Consider the following 27,204-nt stretch of genomic DNA (forward strand, 5'->3'; position numbering starts at 1 on the left):
AGAGGACCTTTGTTGGCAAAGTAATATCTCTGCTTTTTAATGACAGGTTAGTAAATAATAAAATAAAACTTTTAGATTTCCATTACCCACATTACCATCTTGTACAGATAGAGAAATCATTCTTTCTTGATCAGGTGCAATACTAATGCAAACACTGATATTTTTAGTTAGAATACCTGACACTAAAGGAAGAATTATGAAACTAGAACTTCTCTGTGTAAAAAAGCCAGAATAGATTCTCAGTTACATGCTTTATAATTTTACCTTTAAGAGCACAGAAGTAGCAATGGATCAAGCACTTTGTTCAGAGAAGTAAGAACAACTGTATAAAATAAACATCTCACTGATATTTAAAAAATTTTTCTTGCTTAAAAGCTAGATGTTAATTTTATAAAACACATCAATAAATATCTAAAAATATACAGCTCATGGGTTTATAAATCTCCTTCCTCTGTACTAATAATTTGAAACCACTTATTTTAAAAAAGCAAAAATTTAAAACCATAGTAAAATCTAGCTTCTGAAAACACTTTCACATTCTATAAACTCAGAAAAAAGCTGCACTATACTCAGAATGTAGTTTTTTAAATTTTGTAAACCAAGAGTTACAATTCAAACTCTAGATTCTGCCAGAACAAGGCAAGTAAACTTACAGGGACTGTTTCCCTACCTTTTAAATGGTGATGTATATAATACCTCATCATGGGTCTACTGGAAAGATCAGACAACAGATTAAGTTTGAAGTCTAGTGCTAAGTAGAACACAGTGGACACTCAATCAGTGATACATATCATTCGGCAGTTAAAGACAGGACATCTGCAGGAACTACCTCTTCCTACATCAAATTATTTTGTGTCAACAGTCTCAGATGTGAAGACAATTATGAATTTTGTTACAGATTCTTCAGAAGACATATCCCTTTTGTTCCCTTCCTGAAGAGTCAATGATTAAATTGGCAGTTTGTTGTTTTCCTTACCATTGTGGAACTATCTGTCCTTAACATTTTATGAAATACAATTTCAAGACCATTTTCAATAAATGGGGCTAACAAATAACTCTGCAATGGGTCTGAAATTTAATCCAACATCATACACACGTGTCAGTATTTCCTGAATCTGTTCTTTAAAACACTATAAAATTTTGCTTCCTTTTTTCACTTCTCTTCATCAACTTTCTCTGGGTTTCAGTCTTTCCAGGAGAGCACTGAGTGCCCCTCAATGTCTAATCAAGGACATGGAATCCCCACCCTTCAGGTTCTGAATGAATGGTCCATTTGGGAAATACTGCATGTTTCTAACATAAAGAAAAAACTGGGCCATTTAAAACAAAAGAAGTTATAAAAAAAGCAAGGCTTCAAAAAAAAATGAACTTGAGATACTCAATTTATGTAGACTAATTACATATTATGTAAATCGACCTATATAGGCATGTGTAAAAATCAGGTCATCCTGTGGTTTTCTCTCATCTTTAAGACCACCACTACCCATAAGAATCTTTTGTCATTGTGTAAATAGTTTACATCTATGATCCCCAATAAGGAAGTCACCAACCAAACAGGGTTACTGAAAAGTTAAGAGTAAAAAAACTTAATCTTTTATTAAATTTAACTATTAAATTTAAATAGCCACATATATCTACTACAACGGTGAACAAAGCCTTACACATTCTCTTCTCTCTTTTTTTAAATTTTTTTTTGATTTGGACTATTGTTAAAGTCTTTATTGAATGTGTTACAACACTACTTGCGTTTTGTTTTTTGGCCCTTTGTCATGTGGGATCTTAGCTCCCAAACCAGAATGGAACCCAAACTGCCTGCATTGGAAGCAAAGACAACCTCTGGACCACCAGGGAAGTCCCTTTTTATTGTTCCTTTGCATTCCCATTGTGCCCTTTATCCAGATGGTCTCATTGAACACCTTGTTTAAACCCCTTCTGTGATATCTCTAAGATCAAACAGCTTGACAAAATTGTAATCTCAAAAGCAAACAACTACTGAAATAGAATTATAAAAGCCAGCTTTAAAATGTACTTTTTCATGAAGACCACTGCAATCAATTATTTTAATTTTCTTATCACAGTTTATTAAAGAAAAAAAAAGCATACATCTCAGAGTGCTTCAAATTTAACTTTAACAATACAGTATATAACTTCCCTCCTGAATTATTTGTCAGCTACATAATTACTCTCAGGGTAAAATAAAGGCATAATTAAAAACAAGTAAAGCATAAACCAAAGTACAGCCAAGCAGAATTAAGAGAACAAATGAAAATTATTCTGTACCTATCTATTCACTGTGATAATACAGAAATTAATGACTAGAAGTATGACGGCTCAAATGCAACAATACAATGAATTAGTCAGTGAAGAGCTGTGTAATTTTTATCTCTACTATTATTTACCACACCACCAAAGATCAAGAGTTACCTCAATTTTAAGGGATTTTTGGATGACTCTTTGCAATTAAATCTATGCATACATTATTTTAAAGTAAAATGATTAAAAAGCTATCATAAAAAAATGTTAAGGGTTTTAAGCGCCCTCTCTGTTTCTTCCTTTTTTCATAAGCTTCCTCTCCGCTTCTCCTCTCCACATGTTAACCGTCTTTTTTTTAAAGCACAAATGTAGGTGTTAAGAAGAAAAACAACTCTTGGTGCATGTCTGTTAAGAACTGCCTCTCTCTGAGATTGGTATTAATGTCACCACTACCAATCAATTTCTCCTTTCTTCTGCCTATCAACTTGGCTTTCAGTATCCTGGGGGTGGGGAGGTAGGTAGGAGTGTGGAACAAGGAAAACAACATCAGTATTCAAACATAGGATTCAAAAGAATTCAAACAATGTGAATGCAAGTTATTTCCTAAACTATATATGAATTTCTGAAAGACTGCCGACTTTTTTTTTTGTTTGTTTGGCATTTGAGTAAACATAAAAAAAACTTACTAAAGTGTAAAGTGAAGTCGCTCAGTCGTGTCTGACTCTTTGCGATCCCATGGACTGTAGCCTGCCAGGCTCCTCCATCCGTGGGATTTTCAGGCAAGAATACTGGAGTGGGGTGCCATTTCCATCTCCAGGGGATCTTCCCAACCCAGGGATCAAACCCAGGTCTCCTGCGCTGCAGGCAGACTCTACAGTCTGAGCGACCAGGGCACCACCCCCCACCACCTAAAAAAATCAACTTACTATTTTGCGTCAAAGCTTGAAGTAGACAATCCAAGCATCCTTCTAAACTATCATCAGTTCTGTCAGCAGCTGTTATCTTCAGCTTCTTCAAGGTATCACTGAGATTATCTGCTTAGAGAAAAAAAGAAATCAGAAACCTCACTAACCATCATGTTACACGATAAACACTACAAAGAGGCAAAAGGCTCCCACTGTGGTGAATTAATTTTCATATACATTCCAAAATGGCAATGGACTATACAATTACTCATTTTTTAATAAAATTTTATACATTTAACTCATATAAAATGGTCACTGTATCTATATGATACCAAGAATATACCATAGTCACAGAACATCTTTTCAGCATTCTTATGCCTTATTTATTGTTCACGAATCAGCTATGGTTAACTGAAAAAAACGAGACGTCCACCAAAACTTATGTAAGCTTTGCAAGTAATAATGGATTACATTTTTTTGGCTTCCTCTGTTGCATTTCAAATATATAAAATGAAAATGAAGCTTTAGAAAAGTTTCAAAATAATTTGACTTAAAATAATAAAATCTATTTATTATTATGGGCTTCCCTGATGGCTCAGATGGTAAATAATCTGCCTGCAATGCAGGAAACCCAAGGATAGGGAAGATCCCCTGGAGAAGGAAGGGAATGGCTACCCACTCCAGTATCCTTGCCTGGAGAATTCCATGAACAGAAGCCCCTGTCTACGGAGATGCTCAATAATATCAAGCTTTTTAAAACTGCCACTTAAACACTTCAAAGTACTGCGTTAAGTCAAAATGTGTACATTTTGGATTTTACAGCAGTTTGCATGCTCAGTCACTAAGTCAAGCCTGACTTTTTGCGACCCCATGCACTGTTGTAGCCCTCCAGACTCCTCTGTCCATGGGATTTCCCAGGCAAGAATACTGGAGCGGATTGCCATTTCCTCCTCCAGGGGATCTTCCAGATCCAAAGACTGAAGCCATGTCCACTGTATTGACAGGCAGGTTCTTTACCACTGAGCCGCCTGGGAAGCCCTTTAAAACACTGCTCTTCTCCTAAATTAAATATGGATTTCTCCAGACCATAGATTGTTAAAATTTTTTTACATATTAAAAATTATTTAGGATGCCAAGGAGTTATTATTAAATTTTTATTAAAGTATATTTGATGTACAATGTTATATAAATAACAGGTGTAGAATACAGTGATTCACAATTTTTTAAGGTTATAATCCATGTATAGTTACTATAAAATACTTGCTATATTCCCTATATTGTACAATATACCCTTGTAGCTTATGCTCTACATCAGTTTGTACTACTTAATCCTTTACCCTTTTATTGCCCATGCTTTATTCTATGTATCAGTGCGTCTGTTTCTTTTTTGCTGTATTTACTAGTTTGTTGTATTTTTTAAATTTCACATATAAATGATATCATACAGTATTTGTCTGACTTATTTCACTTAGCTTAATACTCTCTAGGTCTACCCACCTTGTTGCAAATGGCAGAATTTCCTTCTTTTTTTATACTGGAATACTGAGACAAAGTGAGATATCATTTATACGTAGAACCTAAAAAATTCAGCAAACTAGTAAATACAGCGAAAAAGAAACAGCCTCACCGATACAGAGAACAAAGTAGTGGTAACCAGTGTGGAGAAGGAAGGGGAGAGGGGCTGCTATGAACACTGGGATGAATGTATCATTGTGAATTAGTGTTTTGATATGTACACCCAGGAGTGGAATTACAGGCTCATATGGTAGTTCTATTTTTAGAGAAATCTCTATGGTGTTTTCCAGTGGTTGCACCAATTTACATTCCTCCTAACAGTATTCAAGGATTCCTTTTTCTTCACATCCTCACCAACATGTGTTACTTGTGGTCTTTTTAATGACAGCCATTCTGTCAGGTGTTAGGTGGTAGCTCATTGTGGTTCTGACATATTTTACTGATGATTAATGATGTCGAACATTTTTTAATATGCCTAATAGTCATCTGCATGTCTTTGGAAAATATCTGTTCAGGTCTTTTGTCCATTTTTTAATCGGGTTTTTTTTTTTTTCCTGATTTTCAGCTGTATGAGCTACTTATATATTTAGGAATATTAACCCCTCATTGGTCATAGTATTAGTAAATATTTTCTCCCATTCAGTAGGCTTTTCGTTTTGCTGATGCTTTCCTTTGACGCACAAATGCTTTCAAGTTTACCTAGGTCCCATTTATTTTTGCTTTTATTATTTCCTTTGCTTTAGGAGACTAATCCAAAAAACTACTGCTACAATTTATATCAAAAAGTGTTCTGTCTATATTTTCCTCTAGGAATTTTATAATTTCTAATCCATTTGGAGTCTAGCTTTGCATATGGTATTAAAAAATGTTCTAACTTCATTCTTTTCCATGTAGCAATTCAGTTTTCCCAGCACTACTTATTGAATCTTTTCTCCACTGTATGGTCTCACTTCCTTTGTTGTATACTAATTGACCATAAATGTGTCAGTTTATTTCTGGGCTTTCTATTCTCTTTCCTTTATCTATGGTGCTGCCTGTGCCAGCACCATACTGTTTTGATGACCGCAGCTTTGTAGTATAGTCTGAAGTAAAGGTGTGTAATTCCTTCAGCGCTGGTCTTCTTTCTCAGGATAGTTTTGGCTTTTCAGGGTCTTTTGTGCTTCCACACAAATTATTAAATTATTTGTCTTAGTTCTGTGAAAAATGCCATTGGTATTTTGACAAGGGTTGCAGCTGTAGATTACGTTGGGTAGTATGATCATTTTAACAATAGTAATTCTTTCAATCCAAGAATACTGTATATCTTCACCTGCTTGTAAAATCTAAATTTCCTTCATCAATGTCTCATAGTTTTCCAAGTACAGGTCTTTTACTCCTCAAGTTGGTTTATTCCTACGTATTTTATTCTTTTCGATGCAATAGTAAATGCGATTATCATCATAACTTCTCTTTCTGATAGTTCATTGTTAGTGTACAGAAACACAACAAATTTCTGTATAATACTTTTGTATTCTGCAACTTTACCAAATTCATTGATAAGGTGTGAGAGTTTCTGGTGGTTTCTTTAGGATTTTCTGTGTATAGCATCATGTACAAAAGAGCTCTTTTTAAATTTACATTGATATTTAACATACTAAAACTTAAAAATGAGACTTTTAAGGACTGACTTTACTAATTCATTTAAAACTAATATAGAACTATTAACATAATTATATTTTTAATGAAAAATACTTCAAAACTGAGAAAACTTACTGAAGAGCAGCATTGCTCTACATTTTCACAAGTCTCTATAATGTCTGCCCTATAGAAGATACCTGGATTCTCACATCTGCTTCTGTACTCAATCTTTTATAATTTATTGTTTCGATTGAGTAGATGAAAAAAACTCAGCCTCACACATATACACAGTTGAGAAACAGGAGAATATTTTCACTGCCTCTTCAGATAATCAATTTAGTTCAGTCGCTCAGTTATGTCTGACTCTTTGTGACCCCATGAATCGCAGCACGTCAGGCCTCCCTGTCCATCACCAACTCCTGGAGTTCACCCAAACTCATGTGCATTGAGTTGGTGATGCCATCCAGCCATCTAATCCTCTGTCGGCCCCTTCTCTTCCTGCCCCCAATCCCTCCCAGCATCAGGGTCTTCTCCAATGAGTCAGCTCTTCACAGGAAGTGGCCAAAGTATTGCAGTTTCAGCTTCAGCATGAGTCTTTCCAATAAACACCCAGGACTGATCTCCTTTAGGATGGACTGGTTGGATCTTCTTGCAGTCCAAGGAACTCTCAAGAGTTTTCTCCAACATCACAGTTCAAAAGCATCAATTCTTTGGCACTCAGCTTTCTTCACAGTCCAATTCTCACATCCATACATGACCACAGGAAAAACCATAGCCTTGACTAGACGGACCTTTGTTGGCAAAGTAATGTCTCTGTTTTTGAATATGCTATCTAGGTTGGTCATAACTTTCCTTCCAAGGAGTAAGCATCTTTTAATTTCATGGCTGCAGTCACCATCTGCAGTGCTTTTGGAGCCCCCAAAAATAGTCTGACACTGTTTCCACTGTTTCCCCATCCATTTCCCATGAAGTGATGGGACCAGATGCCATGATCTTCGTTTTCTGAATGTTGAGCTTTAAGCCAACATTTCCACTCTTCTCTTTCCCTTTCATCAAGAGGCTCTTTTTAGTTCCTCTTCACTTTGTCATAAGGGTAGTGTCATCTGCATATCTGACGTTACTGATATTTCTCCCGGCAATCTTGATTACAGCTTATGCTTCTTCCAGCCCAGCATTTCTCATGATGAACTCTGCATAGAAGTTCAATAAGCAGGGTGACAATATACAGCCTTGACATACTCCTTTTCCTAATCGGAACCAGTCTGTTGTTCCATGTCCAGTTCTAACTGTTGCTTCCTGACCTGCATATAGGCTTCAGATAATGGTGGGCATTATTTGATACCATACCAAAACTTAATGAGCAGTATTTTTTTAAACATTAGTTGCCATGGGAAATCTGAAACAATACAAATGAGCACTGCCAAGTTACGTGAAAATCCATTGCTCTTTTGCACTTTGAAGCTTTTATACATGCAATATATTTAACATCGATGAATTGATCATTTAAAAAATTAAGTCATGGAGACATGTATATCTTCCAAATATCAACACATTTCATTGTACTATTTCAGGATATCATATTTATTAATATCATCACTAATCTTTTTTAAAGACTAGGTATTAGGAAGCTATCAAGCTGAAAGTGATACAAGTTTTCCAAAGTTCCAATTTTCTCTTAAAAACTCTTAATTTTATCACTAGGAACAGATACTGTCAATTTTTTTCTTCAGTGACAAATTAACCTCATTCATTTTCATATTTGCCAAATATGAAAAGCCAGTTTATCTCTCAGTTCTTAAAAAAAAAATAAAAGCTATTCCATGGGAAAAAAGTATCTCAGTCAGCTCACAACTCAAAGAGTGCAAAACTGCTTCACTTAGAGATAACTATCAGAGTTTACAATGCAATGCAAGCGTTTTATGTGTACTTCCCATTTTATCACAGTATACTTTCAAAATGTGTATGAAAAGGTTGAAAGTTTTAAAAACATGGTCTTTTTTCTTTTTTTTTGATGTGGAGCATGCTAAAAATCTACACTGAATTTGTTACAACACTGCTTCTGATTTGTTTTTTGTTTTCTTCTTTTTTATTTTTTTGACCCTGAGCCATGGGAGATCTTAGCTCCTAGATCAGGAACTGAACCCATACTTGATACACTGGAAGGCAAAGTTTTAACCACTGGACCACCAGGGAAGCCCACATCATGGACATTCTTAAGTGAAATTGGCATTTTTTTCAACCTCAAGTATATGATATTAAAGAATATAATAACTACTAATTATTGCAGTTTGCTGCTACTACTGATTAGCACACACTGAAGCACCAGCGGTTTTCAACTCCGATTACTTTTAGAACACTGTGAATGCAACTGTCAACCCGGTGAAAAAGAGAAAAGAAAAGTCATGATACTTGCAAATAGTTTTGACGTCACAGACACCCTAATAAGATACCAAAGACCCCTGAGACTGCTGCTCCAGTATTTGAATTTCACGTATTTTTGTACTTCAAAGTAAGGTATAAATTTTAACAGAATTTTGTACATTGTCAGCTTATGATCTTGGTTCGTTTACAAGGCAAACCACTCAATATTACAGGAATCCAAGTCTAAACCCCAACCACTAATACTAAAGAAGCTGAAGCTGAACAGTTCTATTAAGACCTACAAGACCTTCTAGAACCAAAACCAAAAAAAGGTTCTTTTCTTCACAGGGGTGTCAGTCACTTAGTTGTGTCCGACTCTTTGTGACCCTATGGACTGTAGCCCGCCAGGCTTCTCAGTCCATGGGATTTTCTAGGCAAGAATACTGGACTGGGTTGCCATTCCCTTCTCCAGGGGATCTTCCTGACCCAGCGATCAAACTCAGGTCTCTTGCATTGCAGGCAGATTCTTTACCGTCTGACTCACAAGAGAAGCCTTATCACAGGGGACTGGAATGCAAAAGCAGGAAGTCAAGAGATACCTGGAGTAACTGGCAAATTTAACCTTGGAGTACAAAATGAAGAGGGGCAAAGGCTAACAGTTTTGCCAAGAGAATGCACTGGTCATAGCAAACACACTCTTCCATGCTGTACTCTCCACATGGACATCACCAAATGGGCAATACCAAAATCAGACTGATTATATTCTTCTCAGCTGAAGATGGAGAAACTCTATACAGTCAGCAAAAACAAGACCAGGGGCTGACTGTGGCTCAGATCATGAACTCAGGCATTCTCTTACTTCAAATAAGGTATGAACTTTTTTTTTCTTTATTTCTTTTTTATTTTAATTGGAGGCTAACTACTTTACAATATTGTGGTGGTTTTGCCATACATTCACATGAAGCAGCCATGTGTGTACATGTGTTCCCCATCCTGACCCTCCCTCCCATCTCCCTCCCCATCCCATCCCTCAGGGTCATCCCAGTGCACCAGCCCTGAGCACCCTGCCTCAAATAAGGTATAAACTTTAATGGACTTACTGCAAAATTCAGACTTAAACAGAAGAAAGAAAGGAAACCACTAGGCCACTCAAGTATGACCTAACCAAATCCCTCATGATTATCCGGTGGAAGTCACAAATATATTCAAGGGATTAGATTTGACAGACAGGGTGCCTGAAGAACTATGGACGAAGGTTCCTAGCACTAGGAGGTGGTGATCAAAACCATCCCTAAGAAAAAGAAATGCAAAAAGGCAAAATGGTTGTCTGAGGAGGCCTTACAAATAGCTGAGAAAAGAAGACACATGAAAGGCAAAGGAGAAAAGGAAAGACATGCCCATCTGAACGCAGAGTTCCAAAGAACAGCAAGGAGCGATAAGAAAGCCTTCCTCAGTGATCAGTGCAAAGAAATAGGGGAAAACAATGGAATGGGAAAGACTAGTGATCTCTTCAAGAAAATTAGAGACACCAAGGGAACATTTCAAGCAAAGATGGGCACAATGAAGGACAGAAATGGTATGGACCTAACAGAAGCAGAAGATATTAAGAAGAGGTGGCAAGAATACACAGAAGAACTATACAAAAAAGGTCTTGATGACCTGGACAACCACAATGGTGTGGTCACTCACCTACAGTCAGACATCCTGGAATGTGAAGTCAAGTGGGCCTTAGGAAGCATCACTACAAACAAAGCTAGTGGAGGTGATGGAATTCCAGCTGAGCTATTTCAAATCCTGAAAGATGATGCTGTTAAAGTGCTGCATTCAATATGTCAGCAAATTTGGAAAACTCAGCAGTGGCCACAGGACTGGAAAAGGTCAGTTTTCATTCCAATCCCAAGGAAGGGCAATGCCAAAGAATGTGCAAACTAATACACAATTGCACTCAATTCACATGCCAGAAAGTCATGCTCAAAATTCTCCAAGCTAAGCTTCAATAAATAGTACATGAACAGAGAACTTCGAGATGTATAAGCTAGATTTAGAAAAGACAGAGGAACTGGAGATCAAATTGCCAACATCTGTTGGATCATAGAAAAAACTAGAGAAATTTCAGAAAAACATCTACTTCTGCTTCATTAACTACAAGAAAGCCTTTGTCTGTATGGATCACAGCAAACTGGGGAAAATTCTTAAAGAGATAGGAATACTAGATTACCTTACCTGCCTCCTGAGAAATCTGTATGCTGGTCAAGAAGCAACAGTTAGAACTGGACATGGAACAAAGGACTGGTTCAAATTTGAAAAAGGAGAACATCAAGGCTGTATATTGTCAAACCTGCTTATTTAACTTATATGCACAGCACATCATGCGAAATGCCGGGTTGCATGAAGCACAAGCTGGAATCAAGATTGCTGGGAGAAATATAAACAACCTCAGATATGCAGATGATACCACCCTATGGCAGAAAGCTAAGAAGAACTAAAGAGCCTCTTGATGAAAGTGAAGGAGGAAAGTGAAGAAGCTGGCTTAAAATTCAACATTAAAAAAACAAAGATCATGGCATCTGGTCCCATCATTTCATACTTCATAGCAAACAGATGGGGAAAAAATGTAAAAAATGACAGACTTTATTTTCTTGGGCTCCAAAATCACTGCAAAAGGTGACTGTAGCCATGAAATTAAAAGACCTTTGCTTCATGGAAGAAAAGCTATAACAAACCTAGACAGAATATTAAAAGCAGAGTTATCACCTTACCAACAAAGGTCCATAGAGTCAAAGCTATGGTTTTTCCAGTAGTCATGTATGGATGTGAGAGTTGGACCACGAAGGTTGAGTGCCTGAGAATTGATATTTTCAAACTGTGCTCTTGAGAGTCCCTTGGACTACAAGGAAATCACACCAGTCAATGCTAAAAGAAATCAACCTTGAATACTCATTGGAAGGACTGATGCTGACACTGAAGCTCCAATACTTTGGCCATCAGATGTGAACAGCAGTCTCATTGGAAAAGACCCTGATGCTGGAAAAGGTTGAGGGCAGGAGGAGAAGGGGGCAGCAGATGATGAGACAGTTAGATGGCATCATCGATTCAGTGGACACGACTCTGAGCAAACTCAGGGAAGACAGGGAAGCCTGGCATGCTGCAGTCCACGGGGTCGCAGTCGGTCAGACATTACTAACTGACTAAAGAACAACAATTATAAAATAAGTGGTCATTTATTTTCCATGCTAACCCAGGAAAAAGTAAATTTAAAAATTTATGTTATATAATACTAACATGCTCCAGTGATACCTCATACAACTTGTGGCTAACCTAATAATCCTAAATAAACTTTATTAAAAATTTCAGTGTATCATTCACAACCACTGTTAATACTTATTTTCTTAAGAGAGCTCAAATAGCTTAAGAAATTGATTCTTTTCCCTAAAGGAAAAGAAAACTATGTTCATATGCAAGTCTTCTGTTAACTAAAAAGAAGTCATAGGGAATCATATCTCAGATATACTTGTTCAATCTTAGTAAGTAGGTTGATTTTTCTGAAATAAAGTATGAAAAAGATATAATATCTAAGTTGATATTACTAAAAGTAACAAATATTTACCACAACACTGAGGAGAAAACAAGATACCCTGTTAGTCAAATTATAACAATCCATCAAAAGTATTAGTCAACAAGTAATAAAAGTAGTTAAGACTTATTTAGTACTCTGTGTATAGACATCTGGACCTGTTTTACTTCTTTCTTTTCCTTGATTCCATCCCCAGTGCTCCCTGCTTGACATCCCCTTCTCAGTAAGTCTCAGCCTAACCGTCACCACCCCAGAGACCATCCGTGCTTGTCTGAATCTTCTCTTCCTCAACCCTCCAGGGTCATTTTCTATTACTGCATCCAGCCTTCACAGCTGCTCCTCCACTATATTGTATGGGGCACCTTGTCAGCTACAGTCATTGCACTATACCTATTACTTGGCACAAAAAGGCAGCCAGTCAATATTTGTTAAATTTACTCAGTGCATAAAGGAACGCATTCCTTACTTGCAGAAAGCTGTCTAGTTACCATCCTCTGTAACACCCACTTATGAGCCAAAGCATACCAACAGGGAAGGGAAGGTATTCAATAAATGTTACCTGTTAAATACGCATTCCATATTATCAGAAATATAAATCAGGATGTTATATTTTAATATAGAAAGATATTAATGAAGCCAATTTAAGTACTTGAGGATATAAAATATATAACTAAAAACTACAAACATTTTTTAAAAGATTTCTACTCAATTAAAAAACACCATTCAGTCTCTCCATAGAAATAATTATATATGTAATGATGTGAGATTTCTTGAGGAAAAGTTCACTAAATTCTTCATCCAGAGACAGTCAAAGTTGTCAACAGAATTATTACAAATTTAATATATCTTTCAAGCATTTAAAGGTCCGTCTGGTCAAGGCTATGGTTTTTCCAGTAGTCATGTATGGATGGATGTGAGAGCTGGACTGTGAAGAAGGCTGAGTGCTGAAGAATTGATGCTTTTGAACTGGGGTGCTGGAGAAGACTCTTGAGAGTCCCTTGGACTGCAAGGAGATCCAACCAGTCCATTCTGAAGGAGATCAATCCTGGGTGTTCATTGAAGGGCTGATGCTAAAGCTGAAACTCCAATACCTTGGCCACTTCATGCGAAGAGTTTACTCATTGGAAAAGAGTCTGATGCTGGGAGGGATTGGGGGCAGGAGGAGAAGGGGACAACAGAGGATGAGATGGCTGGATGGCATCACCGACTCGATGGACGTGAGTCTGAGTAAACTCCGGGAGTTGGTGATGGACAGGGAGGCCTGGCGTGCTGCGATTCATGGGATCTCAGAGTCAGACACAACTGAGCGACTGAACTGAACTGGACTTAAGCATTTTCAATGAATTAAGAGGCTACTACTTAAAAAACTCTTACTGTGAATCCGTTTAAAAAGTGTTAGAATGTTGATATCTTGATGGGAATAGCAATTACGTAAGTATATACATTTGTCAAAGCTCAAACTGTATGCTTAAAATCTGTGCATTTTAGTTTGCGTAAATTATACCTCATTAAAAGAGCATACTGGGAAATAAAATGCCACAGTAACCCCTTTTCCACTCGTCTCAAGCTTCCTTACTAGGAATTTCTATTTCAATGACACTTCTGCCTCCTCACTTGGCATCTGCCACCTCCATTACCCAGGAGAGGAATGATTTATTTCACTAACAAGGTGAAAGAGAAGAACTAGATATGCATAGCTCAGCCCCTTCTGGGTTCCTGATCTTTTAGCAGAAGGGGCAAGAATGCTGTTTCTCCCTCTCTTTGGCTGTTCAGCTGCACCAGTAACAAGCTTATTAGTAAACATATCTAAGTCAGCTCTGAAGTATTAGCTGTTACTTTGTGACTATGCAAATAAGCCCTGTCCTTCACTCTAGACTTTATCAATTTTAAAGCAGTTATTTTGAATTCCACCAGAGAATTCATCTGCTGATATCGCCAATGATTCTGAACTTGGGTAGGGATGCTATGTTAAGTTGCTTCAGTCGTGTCCAACTCTTTGCAACCCTACGGACCATAGCCCGCCAGACTCCTAAGTCCGTGGGATTCTCTAGGGAAGAAGACTGGTGTGGGCTGCCAACAGAGGGTATTATTTTTGGACTCCCTCAAACTATGACAGTACATCTCAGCAGTGAATCCGTACCATCTGAATTTTTGTGCACACATCCATATTTCTGTATTTTACATTTCCTAATGATTTAAGACGGGCTTCCATGGTGGCTCAGTTGGTAAAGAATCTGCCCTCAACGCAAAGGACCCTGTTTTGATCCCTGGGTCAGGAAGATCCCCTGGAGAAGGAAATGGCAACCCACTCCATTATTCTTGCCTGGAGAATCCCACGCACAGAGAAGCCTGGTGGGCTATAGTTCATGGGGTCACAACGAGTCAGACATAATTTAGCAACTAAACCACCACCAAGATTTAAGGCACTGTAACTGGTCTAATAGAAAACTTCTAAGCTTCTGGCTGGTGGGGGAGGGCATGTTCTAACAGAAAATTTCTAAGCTCTTGGCTGGTGAGGAGGGCAGGGGCAGTAAGTAGAGCAGGCTAATTTTCATGCGAAGTTCTAGTATTAAGCAGTATTAACAACTAAAATGAATTTATTTTCTTAAAAGAATAATTTCTTATATGACAGCATATGGTCTAGCTTATCTTATGGAAGAAAATATGACATCTTCAAAGAGTTAAAGGAAAACTGACTTTGGTCATTAATTCTGTGTCTCCTACTTCTTAACCACTCAATCACTCTTAAAACCACAATCTAAGGAAGTTCTCTAAAACTAAAATTAGTCTGGCAAAAGTCTTAAATAATATCTTGACAAATCCAATGGACTTTCTTGACTCTCTTATTTAATATCCTTGCAACAAGCCTCTTTCTCCTCCTCTTACTTCAAAACACCAGCGTCTCTGAACATTTGTTCTTGGTCTTCTTAATCTCTACCTGCCCATTAATGTTAGTGTGACCTTGGCTTTGCCCAGAGTCCTCTTCTCTGTCTGGATAACAGACATGTTCACCAGAGAATTAGCATGGTATGCTAATCAGCAACAAAAATACCCAAATAATCTAATCAAAAGAGAGGCAGGACATGTCTTAAACAGACATGTCTCCAAAAACATACAGACAGCCAACAGACATAACAGACATATGAAAAGATGCTAAACAATGCTAATTATTAGAGAAGTGCAAATCAGAATACAATGGTTACCACATGATTCAGCAATCCCACTCAGCACATATATCTTTTTAAATTAGAGCCTTCATCTTTTCCAGATATACGCCTAGGAGTGGGATTCCTGGATCATGTGGTAATGACCTATGAGGGAACAGAATCTAAAAAAGTATGTATATATATCTATATAACTATATTATATCTACATAAGAATGGGAAATATATATATACATATATAGTCACTAAGTCATGTCTGACTCTTGCAACCCCATGGGCAGTAGTCCCTCAAGCTCCCCTGTTCATGGGATTTTCCAGGCAAGAATATTGGAGTGGGCTGCCATTTCCTCCTCCAGGGGATCTTTCCAACCCAAGGATCAAATCTGCGTTTCCTGCATTGGCAGGTGGATTCTTTACCACTGAGCTATGAGGGAAGCCCACAATGGAATGTTAATCAGCCATTAAAAGAAAATGTTCTGCCATTTCCAACAATGGATGGACCTAGAGATTATCATACTAAGTGAAATCAGACAGAGACAAATATTATATGCTCTTATACACGGAATCTAGGGGAAGACAAATATTATATGCTATCACTTATATGTGGAATCTAGAGGAAGACAAATATTATATGATATCACTTATATATGGAACCTAAAAACTAGTACAAATGAACTTATTTACAGAAGAGAAACAGACTCACAGACACGGAAAACAAACATGGTTACCAAAGTGGCAGGGAGGTATAAATTGGGAGTATGAAATTAACAGACTCACACTACTACATATAAACAACAAGGATTAACTGTATAGCATAAGAAACTATATTCAATATCTTGTAACAGACTATAATGAAAAAAATAGAAAAAGTATATAGATATATGCATATGTGTATAGCTTAATCACTTTTCTGTACACCTGAAACTAACATAATATAGTAAATCAACTATACTTCAAAAAAATTATTAAAAAAATAAATACATGAAATGTTATGCTGCCTCTCTTTCTGTCCTTCCTTCCTTTACCCAGCTGAACAGATAACTTCCTTTATCCAGTTATCTACCTATCAATGTAAAAAAATGCCACTTTTTAGGCCTTGCTATATTCGGATAAAATATGACTGTAACTTTTGTTACCCATGATCAGCAAGCTAGCTCTCATTTCAGGTGTTTCCTCTTAGAAGCCCTTGTTAAAGCTATTAAGACATAAAGACATGACCACACCTATACTTCCTGCTACAACCTTTAAAACAACCTCGTCCAGTCTTTTTTCTTCTAATCCTATATACCATTAGGCACCAAAGGCTTTATGCTCTAATTTCTCCTTTATCAGATAGAAAGTCAATTTACTGGTCTTTATGTGTGTATTGCAATGTAAGTGTTTTAGTAAGACCTAAAATTTTACAGCTATCAGTGCTCCTCTTCTTAATATCTAAAAAAAAAAAAAAATGACGAGAAAGGTAGGGATATTGTTAAATAACTGGACTACAGAAGTGCTTAAGATAATCACTATCAAAGAATATACTGTGCAAAATAGCTAGTCTCAAAATGAGACAGTGTCATATTAGGATAAGAAGTCCTGAAATTCTTTTTTCTTAAAAGAGAAAAACCACCACTGTTTATAAGAATACACAGAAGTACTGTGCAAAAAAGATCTTCACAACCCAGATAATCATGATGGTGTGATCACTCACCTAGAGCCAGACATCCTGGAATGTGAAGTCAAGTGGGCCTTAGAAAGCATCACTACAAACAAAGCTAGTGGAGGTGATGGAATTCCAGTTAAGCAATTTCAAATCCTGAAAGATGATGCTGTGAAAGTGCTGCACTCAATATGCCAGCAAATTTGGAAAACTCAGCAGTGGCCACAGGACTGGAAAAGGTCAGTTTTCATTCCAATCCCAAAGAAAGGCAATGCCAGAGAATGCTCAAACAACCACACAATTGCACTAATCTCGCACGCTAGTAAAGTAATGCTCAAAATTCTCCAAGCCAGGCTTCAGCAATACGTGAACAATGAACTTCCAGATGCTCAAGCTGGTTTTAGAAAAGGCAGAGGAACCAGAGATCAAAATGTCAACATCCGCTGGATCATCGAAAAAGCAAGAGGGTTCCAGAAAAACATCTATTTCTGCTTTATTGACTATGCCAACGCCTTTGACTGTGTGGATCACAATAAACTGTGGAAAATTCTGAAAGAGATGAGAATACCAGACCACCTGACCTGACTCTTGAGAAACCTATATGCAAGTCAGGAAGCAACAGTTAGAACTGGACATGAAACAACAGACTGGTTCCAAATAGGAAAAGAAGTACGCCAAAGCTGTATATTGTCACCCTGCTTATTTAACTTATATGCAGAGTACATCATGAGGAACGCTGGGCTGCAAGAAGCACAAGCTGGAATCAAGATTGCCGGGAGAAATAGCAATAACCTCAGATATGCAGATGACACCCCCCTTATAGCAGAAAGTGAAGAGGAACTAAAGAGCCTCTTTATGAAAGTGAAAGAGGAGAGTGAAAAAGTTGGCTGAAAGCTCAGCATTCAGAAAACAAAGATCATGGCATCTGGTCCCATCACTTCATGGCAAATAGATGGGGAAACAGTGGAAACAGTGTCAGACTTTATTTTTGGGAGCTCCAAAATCACTGCAGATGGTGATTACAGCCATGAAATGAAAAGACGCTTACTCCTTGGAAGGAAAGTTATGACCAACCTAGATAGCATATTCAAAAGCAGAGGTCCGTCTAGTCAAGGCTATGGTTTTTCAAGTAGTCATGTATGGATGTGAGAGTTGGACTGTGAAGAAGGCTGAGTGCTGCAGAATTGATGCTTTTGAACTGTGGTGTTGGAGAAGACTCTTGAGAGTCCCCTGGACTGCAAGGAGATCCAACCAGTCCATTCTAAAGAAGATCAATCCTGGGTGTTCTTTGGAAGGAATGATGCTAAAGCTGAAACTTCAACACTCTGGCCAGTTCATGTGAAGAGGTGACTCACTGCAAAAGAGTCTGATGCTGGGAGGGATTGGGGACAGGAAGAGAAGGAGATGACAGAAGATGAGATGGCTGGATGGCATCACCGACTTGATGGACGTGAGTTTGAGTGAACTTCGGCAGACGGTGATGGACAGGGAGGCCTGGTGTGCTGTGATTCATGGGGTCACAGAGAGTCGGGCACGACTGAGCAACTGAACTAAACTGAATAGTTGATTTACAATGTTTCAGGTGTATAATAAAGTGATTCAGAGATATGTATATATATATGAAAAATAATGTGTGTGATGTATACATATACACAGTGTTTCTCAGATTCTTTTCCATTATAGGTTATTAGAAGATATTGAATACAGTTCCTTGTGCTATACAGTAAGTTTTAATGTTTTATATATAGTAGTGTGCATCTGTCAATCCCAAATCCCTGATTTATTCTTCTTCCTCTTTCCCCTTTAGTATATGCAAGCTTGTTTTCTGTGTGTTTGAGTCTATTTCTGTCTTGTAAATAAGTTTCTTGGCAATGTCAGGTAGTCAGTAAAGAAAAAGCAGTCCAAGACGGTAGAATCATGCAGAGGGTAAAAAAAATAAAAATAAAAAACACAACATGAAAGGGGAAGTGGAGGACCAGAATGAGAACTGCAGGCAAGAAAGCCTGATTGCTGCTGGGCATAACCAATCAGGCCAACACTGGTACCCTCCCCTATTTTGCACTGGGCATAACCAATCCTACTCCAGGTGGAGGAAACAGAAAGGGCAAAAAGAGAAGCCAAGAAGGCTCCGTGTGCTTCTTTAGGGGTCTGCCTGCTCCTCTGTCTCAGGAGTCTGCTGCCTGCTTGAGCTGTAACTGGTTTGTCGTTAAGAATACTACCTGCTTAATAAAATCCTGTCTGTTTGAGCTACAAGTTCTCCAGTCATTCTAAACCTTTGTTGTGAGCAGACAAGAACTAGGTGAGAGAAATAAACCAAACTGACAGTATCACTTTTTTAGATTCCAAATGTAAATCCTGAGATTCTTTGTGCTAGTCACGGTAGCATAATTTTAAGAGTTTATCTTCTATACAGAGGTTATCTAGAAATAATACCTTTAGCTTCAAGGTCACTGGATGTAAATAAAAATATAGTGTATATTTTTAAATGTTAATTCTATCGTCTTACTATATAGTAGTGGATGGATGGACAGACTGATTGATAGATAGGTATTTATCTCTTTGGACTATTGATAACGAATGCTACTAACCGAGTTTGTGAAAGTTCAAGATCTATTTATTTATGCCCCAAATTCAAGTTCCACTCAACCTTTTCTAAATATACAGTCTCTTAGTAATAGCAACACTCTTATGAGAGAGATTAAGTATTTCTTGAGACTGAAGAGAATATTATCTTCATGTACATATGAAGTAGCAAGGCTTTACCATATCATTATTGCACCAAATAAAAAAATTTTTTTCTACTAACAAGCTTCTGAAGCACCTAGAATATAGCCAATGCATGCCTGGAAGAATTTCACATTCATCTCAAAATGAATGGCATTAAGTCACTTTAGGGCAAGTGGCTTCAGTTCAGTTGCTCAGTGGTGACTGACTCTTTGCAACCCCATAACTGCAGCACGCCAGGCCTCCCTGTCCATCACCAACTACCGGAGTTTATTCAAACTCATGTCCATCGAGTTGGTGATGCCATACAGCCATCTCATCCTCTGTCATCTCCTTCTTCTCCGGCCCCCAATCCCTCCCAGCGTCAGGGTCTTTTTCAATGAGTCAACTCTTCTCAAGAGGGGGCCAAAATATTGGAGTTTCAGCTTCAGCATCAGTCCTTCAATGAACACCCAGGACTGACCTCCTTTAGGATGGACTGGTTGGATCTCCTAGCAGTCCAAGGAACTCTCAAGAGTCTTCTCCAACACCAGAGTTCAAAAGCATCAATTCTTCGGCACTCAGCTTTCTTCACAGTCCAACTCTCACACCCATACATGACCACTGGAAAAACCATAGCCTTGGCTAGAAGGACCTTTGTTGGCAAAGTAATATCTCTGCTTTTGAATATGCTATCTGCTGCTGCTGCTGCTAAGTCACTTCAGTTGTGTCCGACTCTGTGAGACCCCATAGATGGCAGCCCATCAGGCTCCCCTGACCCTGGGATTCTCCAGGCAAGAACACTGGAGTGGGTTGCCATTTCCTTCTCCAATGCATGAAAGTGAAAAGTGAAAGTGAATATGCTACTTAGGTTGGTCATAACTTTCCTTCTAAGGAGTAAGCGTCTTTTAATTTCATGGCTGCAGTCACCATCTGCAGTGATTTTAGAGCCCCCCAAAATAAAGTCTGACACTGTTTCTACTGTTTCCCCATCTATTTGCCATGAAGTGATGGAACCAGATGCCATGATCTTCGTTTTCTGAGTGTTGAGCTTTCAGCCAACTTTTTCTCTCCTCTTTCACTTTCAAGAGGCTTTTACTTCCTCTTTACTTTCTGCCATAAGGGTGGCATCATCTGCATATCTGAGGTTATTGATATTTCTCTCGGCAATCTCGATTCCAGCTTGTGCTTCTTCCAGCCCAGAGTTTCTCATGATGTACTCTGCATATAAGTTAAATAAGCAGGGTGACAATATACAGCCTTGACGTACTCCTTTTCCTATTTGGAACCAGTCTGTTGTTCCATGTCCAGTTCTAACTGTTGCTTCCTGACTTGCATACAGATTTCTCAAGAGGCAGGTCAGGTGGTCTGGTATTCCCATCTCTTTCAGAATTTTCCACAGTTTATTGTGATCCACACAGTCAAAGGCTTTGGCATAGTCAATAAAGCAGAAATAGATGTTTTTCTGGAACTCTCTTGCTTTTTCCATGATCCAGCAAGTGGCTTAGGAAGTTGGAAACAATGATAATCTCTCTTGAATATTTTATTTCACTTATCTAAAGAGTTTACTATCTGACAAAATTAAAGTATTTTATAAGTTTGTCTAGTAAAGTAGGAAGAGTTCATTGTTTTTTACTAGTGTGACAATGGAATGTAGTGTGTTAAAATTCATAGTAGTTTCAGCTTTTGTAAATTGTAAATTATTATTTTGCTTAATGTATCTTTATAGATTAAGTCCTGAGCGAAGTCTAAAACCCAGAACCTTTTAACAAATTAGTCTATTGTGTCTTCCATTAAATTATACTATGTTTGAGGAAATAAAAAACCTTTAAAATATATTTGCTTCCTTCTTTCTTTTAATCCATTTCTGCTAGTTGAAAACTCAAAAGCCAATGGAGGACTTAAGTTCCCTCTGCTTATTATCCCTCCTTCTTTCCAGATAAATCTTAGATTCTGTAACTTTCTTACTAACACTAAAATGAGTATGTTAAGATTGTTTCTGAGTTTTATGAAACCTGGGTCAAACTTCTCAATTTCTATTCACCTGGCTAAAGACCTCAGAAATATGATCTTCTCAAAGCATATCACTATTCTTTCAAAAGTATTCAGTCATTAATAATTACCTAAAGTTCAGAATTCCTTACATCAAAGCCAAGAGCCTCAACTAATATTATGCCCTTATCTCTTATCTTTATCATGCAACATTATATATGTCAGTCCCACCACATTACCAGCTTTTTTGCAGGCATACACCCATTTTTATAACTGTGCTTATTAAATTCTCCCTGTCTAAAAATGCCTTTCTGTGCATCCTCCATCTACAGAATGACTACTTATACTTACTCCGCAGAGTCAACTAATATTCAATTCTGCTGTGAGATATTCTATATTCTTACAATCAGATCAAGCCCTTCCTTTTCTAGGCTCCCATAGTTTGTTCATAACCTCAATGATGGCACTGAGTCCACTGTTTTCTATATTGTCACTGTTCCACCATAACAAGCAACTCATGGACAAAGATGACAGCATATTTTAATGATCAATAGCCTCTGGAGTCAGTTCATCTGGGTTCAAATCTTAGTTCCACCACTTAAATTGTACAAACTACACAAGCTTCTTATTTTCTTTGTTTTCTCATATATAAAATGTAGATGACAATAATAAGTAACACATAATAATAATGTGCTGTGCTTAGTCACTTAGTCATGTCTGACAATCTTTGTGACCCCCATGGACTGTAGCCCGCCAGCCTCCTCTGTCCATGGGGTTTCTACAGGCAAGAATAAGAGTGGGTTGCCATGCCCTCCTCTGGGGATAATAACAATAATATAATGTGTGCCAGGGCTTATTGTAAGAGCATTATGCATAACCACATTTAATCCTTGCAACACTCTGATGAGTGTTATTATTATATTATAATAATACAACAATATAATATAATATATAGTATAATACAATAATAACAACACTCACCAGAGTGTTGTGAGGATTAAATGAAGTTACGCATAATGCTTTTACAATAGGCCCTAGCACACATCAAACAATCAACCACTGTTGATGACTGTTGATATAATAATTAACAACTGTCAACGTCGTCCTACTCATTACACCCACCATGCTATCTCTCAGACAGTAAGCACTCAGTGAACAACTGCTGCACAGAATTTAACAGCACCCAGCAGATGTGACCCATCAAATGCACTATTTTCAATTTGCGTTTTCAATGTTATTTAATGTTTTATATACACACACAAAGCTTAATTAAAATGCATAAATGCGATAATATCATCTCCTTTTTTGCCTGGTCTTCCTTGCCCCCATATCAACCTCTCTATTTACATGTCAATAACCTAAGTTTTTTAACCTTTCATGTTTTTAACAACATTTACAGAATCATGTACAGATATATACAATAAATTTGGGGAGCTTTGTTCACTAAAATGGAATTATACTACACACACTTTTTTGCATCTTGGTTTTCTCACTCAATAACTCATGAATTACTCTAAGCCAATCTGGATAGTTCTAACTCATGTGTTTAACTAACTGCCATACCTCACAGTACAGACACAGAGCACAATTTAGTCAATCATTCCTGTATACGTTTTCACTTTCTTCTGCTGTGTTTCATTTTGGTCACTGGTGCCACTAATGCAATAAGCATCACTGGACATGTACAAAGTACTTTTGGTTTTATGGGATAGCCTCTCAGGATGGAATTTCTGGTATTTTCATTTAAAATGGGGCTGCCTTGATAGCTCAGACAGTAAAGAATCTAAATGCTGCAAACAGCTGTCCAAAAAGGATGAAAGATCTCACTTTTCTTACAGCTATGTGTTAATAGCATTCTTTTTCCAGTAACCTGGCTAACAATAAATATTGGTATTTATTTCTTGATGGTCTGATGGCTTTAGAGTTAACATGTAGTTGTTATTTTAATTTGTATTAATTTAACCACTATAAGGGCTTCCCTGATAGCTCAGTTGGTAAAGAATTCGCCTGCAATGCAGGAGACCCTGGTTCGATTCCTGGGTTGGGAAGATCCCCTGGAGACAGGATAGGTTATTCTCTCCAGTATTCTTGGGCTTCCTTTGCGGCTCAGCTGGTAAAGAGTCCACCTGCAATGCAGGAGACCTGGGTTCGATCCCTGGGTTGGGAAGATCCCCTGGAAAACAGAATGGCTACCCACTCCAGTATTCTGACCTGGAGAATTCCACGGACTATATAGTCCATGGGTTCACAAAGAGTCTGACACAACTGAGAGACTTTCACTTCACTTCAACCACTATAAATGTCAGCATCTTTTCATGTTTGTTGGCCACTGAATTGCTTTTCTGTAAAATGCTTATTGATGGTGTGATCACTCACCTAGAGCCAGACATCCTGGAATGTGAAGTCAAGTGGGCCTTAGGAAGCATCACTACAAACAAAGCTAGTGGAGGTGATGGAATTCCAGTTGAGCTATTTCAAATCCTGAAAGATGATGCTGTGAAAGTGCTGCACTCAATATGCCAGCAAATTTGGAAAACTCAGCAGTGGCCACAGGACTGGAAAACGTCAGTTTTCATTACAATCCCAAAGAAAGGCAATGCCAAAGAATGCTCAAACTACCACACAATTGCACTCGTCTCACATGCTAGTAAAGTAACGCTCAAAATTCTCCTAGCCAGGCTTCAGCAATACGTGAACTGGGAACTCCCAGATCTTCCAGCTGGTTTCAGAAAAGGCAGAGGAACCAGAGATCAAATTGCCAACATCCGCTGGATCATCGAAAAAGCAAGAGAGTTCCAGAAAAACTTCTATTTCTGCTTTATTGACTATGCCAAAGCCTTTGCCTGTGTGGATCATAATGAACGGTGAAAAATTCTGAAAGAGATGGGAATACCAGACCACCTGACCTGCCTTTTGAGAAACCTGTATGCAGGTTAGGAAGCAATAGTTAGAACTGGACATGGAATAACAGACTGGTTCCAAATAGGAAAAGGAATACATCAAGGCTGTATATTATTACCCTGCTTATTTAACTTATATGCAGAGTACATCCTGAGAAACTCTGGGCTGGAAGAAACACAAGCTGGAATCAAGATTGCTGGAAGAAATATCAATAACCTCAGATATGCAGATGACACTACCCTTATAGCAGAAAGTGAAGAAGAACTAAAGAGCCTCTTGATGAAAGTAAAAGAGGAGAGTAAAAAAGTTGGTTTAAAGCTCAACACTCAGAAAACGAAGATCATGGCGTCTAGTCCCATCACTTCATGGGAAATAGATGGGGAAACAGTGGAAACAGTGTCAGACTTTATTTTTCTGGGCTCCAAAATCACTGCAGATGGTGACTGCAGCCATGAAATTAAAAGATGCTTACTCCTTGGAAAGAAAGTTATGACCAACCTAGACAGCACATTAAAAAGCAGAGACATTACTTTGCCAACAAAGGTCCATCTAGTCAAGGCTACGGTTTTTCCAGTGGTCATGGATGTGATAGTTGGACTATAAAGAAAGCTGAGCACTGAAGAATTGACACTTTTGAACTGTGTTGTTAGAGAACACTCTTGAGAGTCCCTTGGATTGCAAGGAGATCCAGTCCTGGGTTTTCAATGGAAGGACTGATGTTGAAGGTGAAACTCCAATACTCTAGCCACCTGATACGAAGAGCTGACTCATTGGAAAAGACCCTGATGCTGGGAAAGATGAGGGCAGAAGGAGAAGGGGAAGACAGAGGATGAGATGGTTGGATGGCATCACCGACTCAATGGACATGGGTTTGGGTAAACTCCAGGAGTTGGTGATGGACAGGGAGGCCTGGCGTGCTGCAATTCATGGGGTTGCAAAGAGTCAGACACAACTGAATGACTGAACTGAACTGAAAATGCTTATTCACATCCGTCACCTAGTGTTCAAATAGGCTTGTCAGTCTTGCTGTTATTGTACAGTACAAACATTAACTTTTGGTCTGTAATCAATTTAACTTTGTTTCTCCAAATCTATCACTATTCCACTAAAATTGTTTATGTATTTTTTCCTAATTTTCTTTTATAGCATCTGGATTTCCAGCCATGGTTAAGAAACTCTTGGGCTTCCAGAAAATGCCCCATTTTTCTTACATTATTATGATTTTTTTAGCTTTTATTTAAGGCTTTGATTCCCAAGATTTCACTTTTACATATGGCGCATTATTGTATCAGGAGTAGTTTTAATACTCCATCCTTTTCCCATGGAATCAAACTACCACCTTTGTCTGTTTATACAGAAATGTATTTTCTGAAGTCTCTTCTTTCCAGTGACCTTTGTCTATTCTTATACTAACATCATATCTATGTAATCAATCACACTGGCTCTATCTATATTCTGATTATCTGGTTAAGCTAGTACCTGCCCCTATGTTCTTTTTCAGCTAGCTTGCCGACTGACTAGTCTCTCAGATTTTTTCCTTCTATAAGAGCTTTAAGATCCTTTCATCTCATCATTCCAAAGTGATGAATGAATAAAAATCCTCCTGGGATTATAACTGGAATTATATTAAATTCATATCTTAACTGGGATAATTTGCATTCTTAACACTACGAAGTCTTCTCTTAAAGATATCTGATTTTATTCTGATCTTGTTTTCGGTGTCTCAGTAAAATGTTCTACTTTTATGTAGATTTTGTAATTTATTAAGTCTATTTGTACATATTTAAAAATTATGTCATTTGTGAGAACTCAATAATTTTTCTCAATATCATATGTAGGTATTTATGCCTAGAGCAGGAAAGAGCTACTTTGTATAATTATTACATAATCAGCTAAATTCTCGTATTAATATGAAGTTATTAAAAAACAGTGCTTTTTAGTTTCCTGAGTTTTCTATATATATATACTTACATGACTAGTAAAAACAAATCATGTTATTGCTTCTTTTCTAATGTTTAGACCTATTTCCAAGACAAGATCAGAGGAGAAAATAGTTCTAAACTCAACCAACTCATTGCCAACTAAGTTAACTTCTTTATGTTAAAATGCAATATAGAAAACTTCCTGTCCTGCTCTTAAAACCACTGCATCCTCCCTGACACTCACATAAACATACACACGTACCTAACAAAACAGGCACTTATTTCTTGGCAAGTTAAAAAAGGCTTAGTAAAAAAGTTCATGACTCAGTCACTACTATTAACACTACAGAATCCTGGGGGGGGTCAAAACATCAACTGGTAGGGGGAACACCTGAGAACACAGGAAAATGTTTAAAATTTTAATCATTCATTATTATCTTCATAATTATTTTTGGTCACTGAATAAAAAATTTAAAAATTAAAGTGAATATAAAGCTAATGTAAACAGGCCATTTTCTTTAGTTTCCAAGATTAAGTTCCATAGAAGCAGTCTGACAGGAATATACCTATTTAGTGAATACTAAACTTGACTTGAAAAAGAGATACCTGAGTAAAAACGTAACAGTTCAAAGTGTATGTGTTGCAGTATTTACTT

General features: G+C 37.6%; 1 protein-coding gene across 1 annotated transcript in view; it reads right to left on the bottom strand.

Annotated features, from left to right (window-relative positions):
* Positions 1–27,204, bottom strand: part of RAP1GDS1 (Rap1 GTPase-GDP dissociation stimulator 1) — a 155,497-nt gene that overhangs the window by 109,243 nt on the left and 19,050 nt on the right. The window contains exon 2 of the mRNA XM_052641992.1: positions 3,180–3,287. Coding sequence (XP_052497952.1) covers positions 3,180–3,287 — 108 coding nt within the window. The remainder of the gene's footprint in view (positions 1–3,179; positions 3,288–27,204) is intronic.

Source organism: Budorcas taxicolor, chromosome 6, assembly GCF_023091745.1.
Source record: "Budorcas taxicolor isolate Tak-1 chromosome 6, Takin1.1, whole genome shotgun sequence".
Classification (NCBI taxonomy): domain Eukaryota; kingdom Metazoa; phylum Chordata; class Mammalia; order Artiodactyla; family Bovidae; genus Budorcas; species Budorcas taxicolor.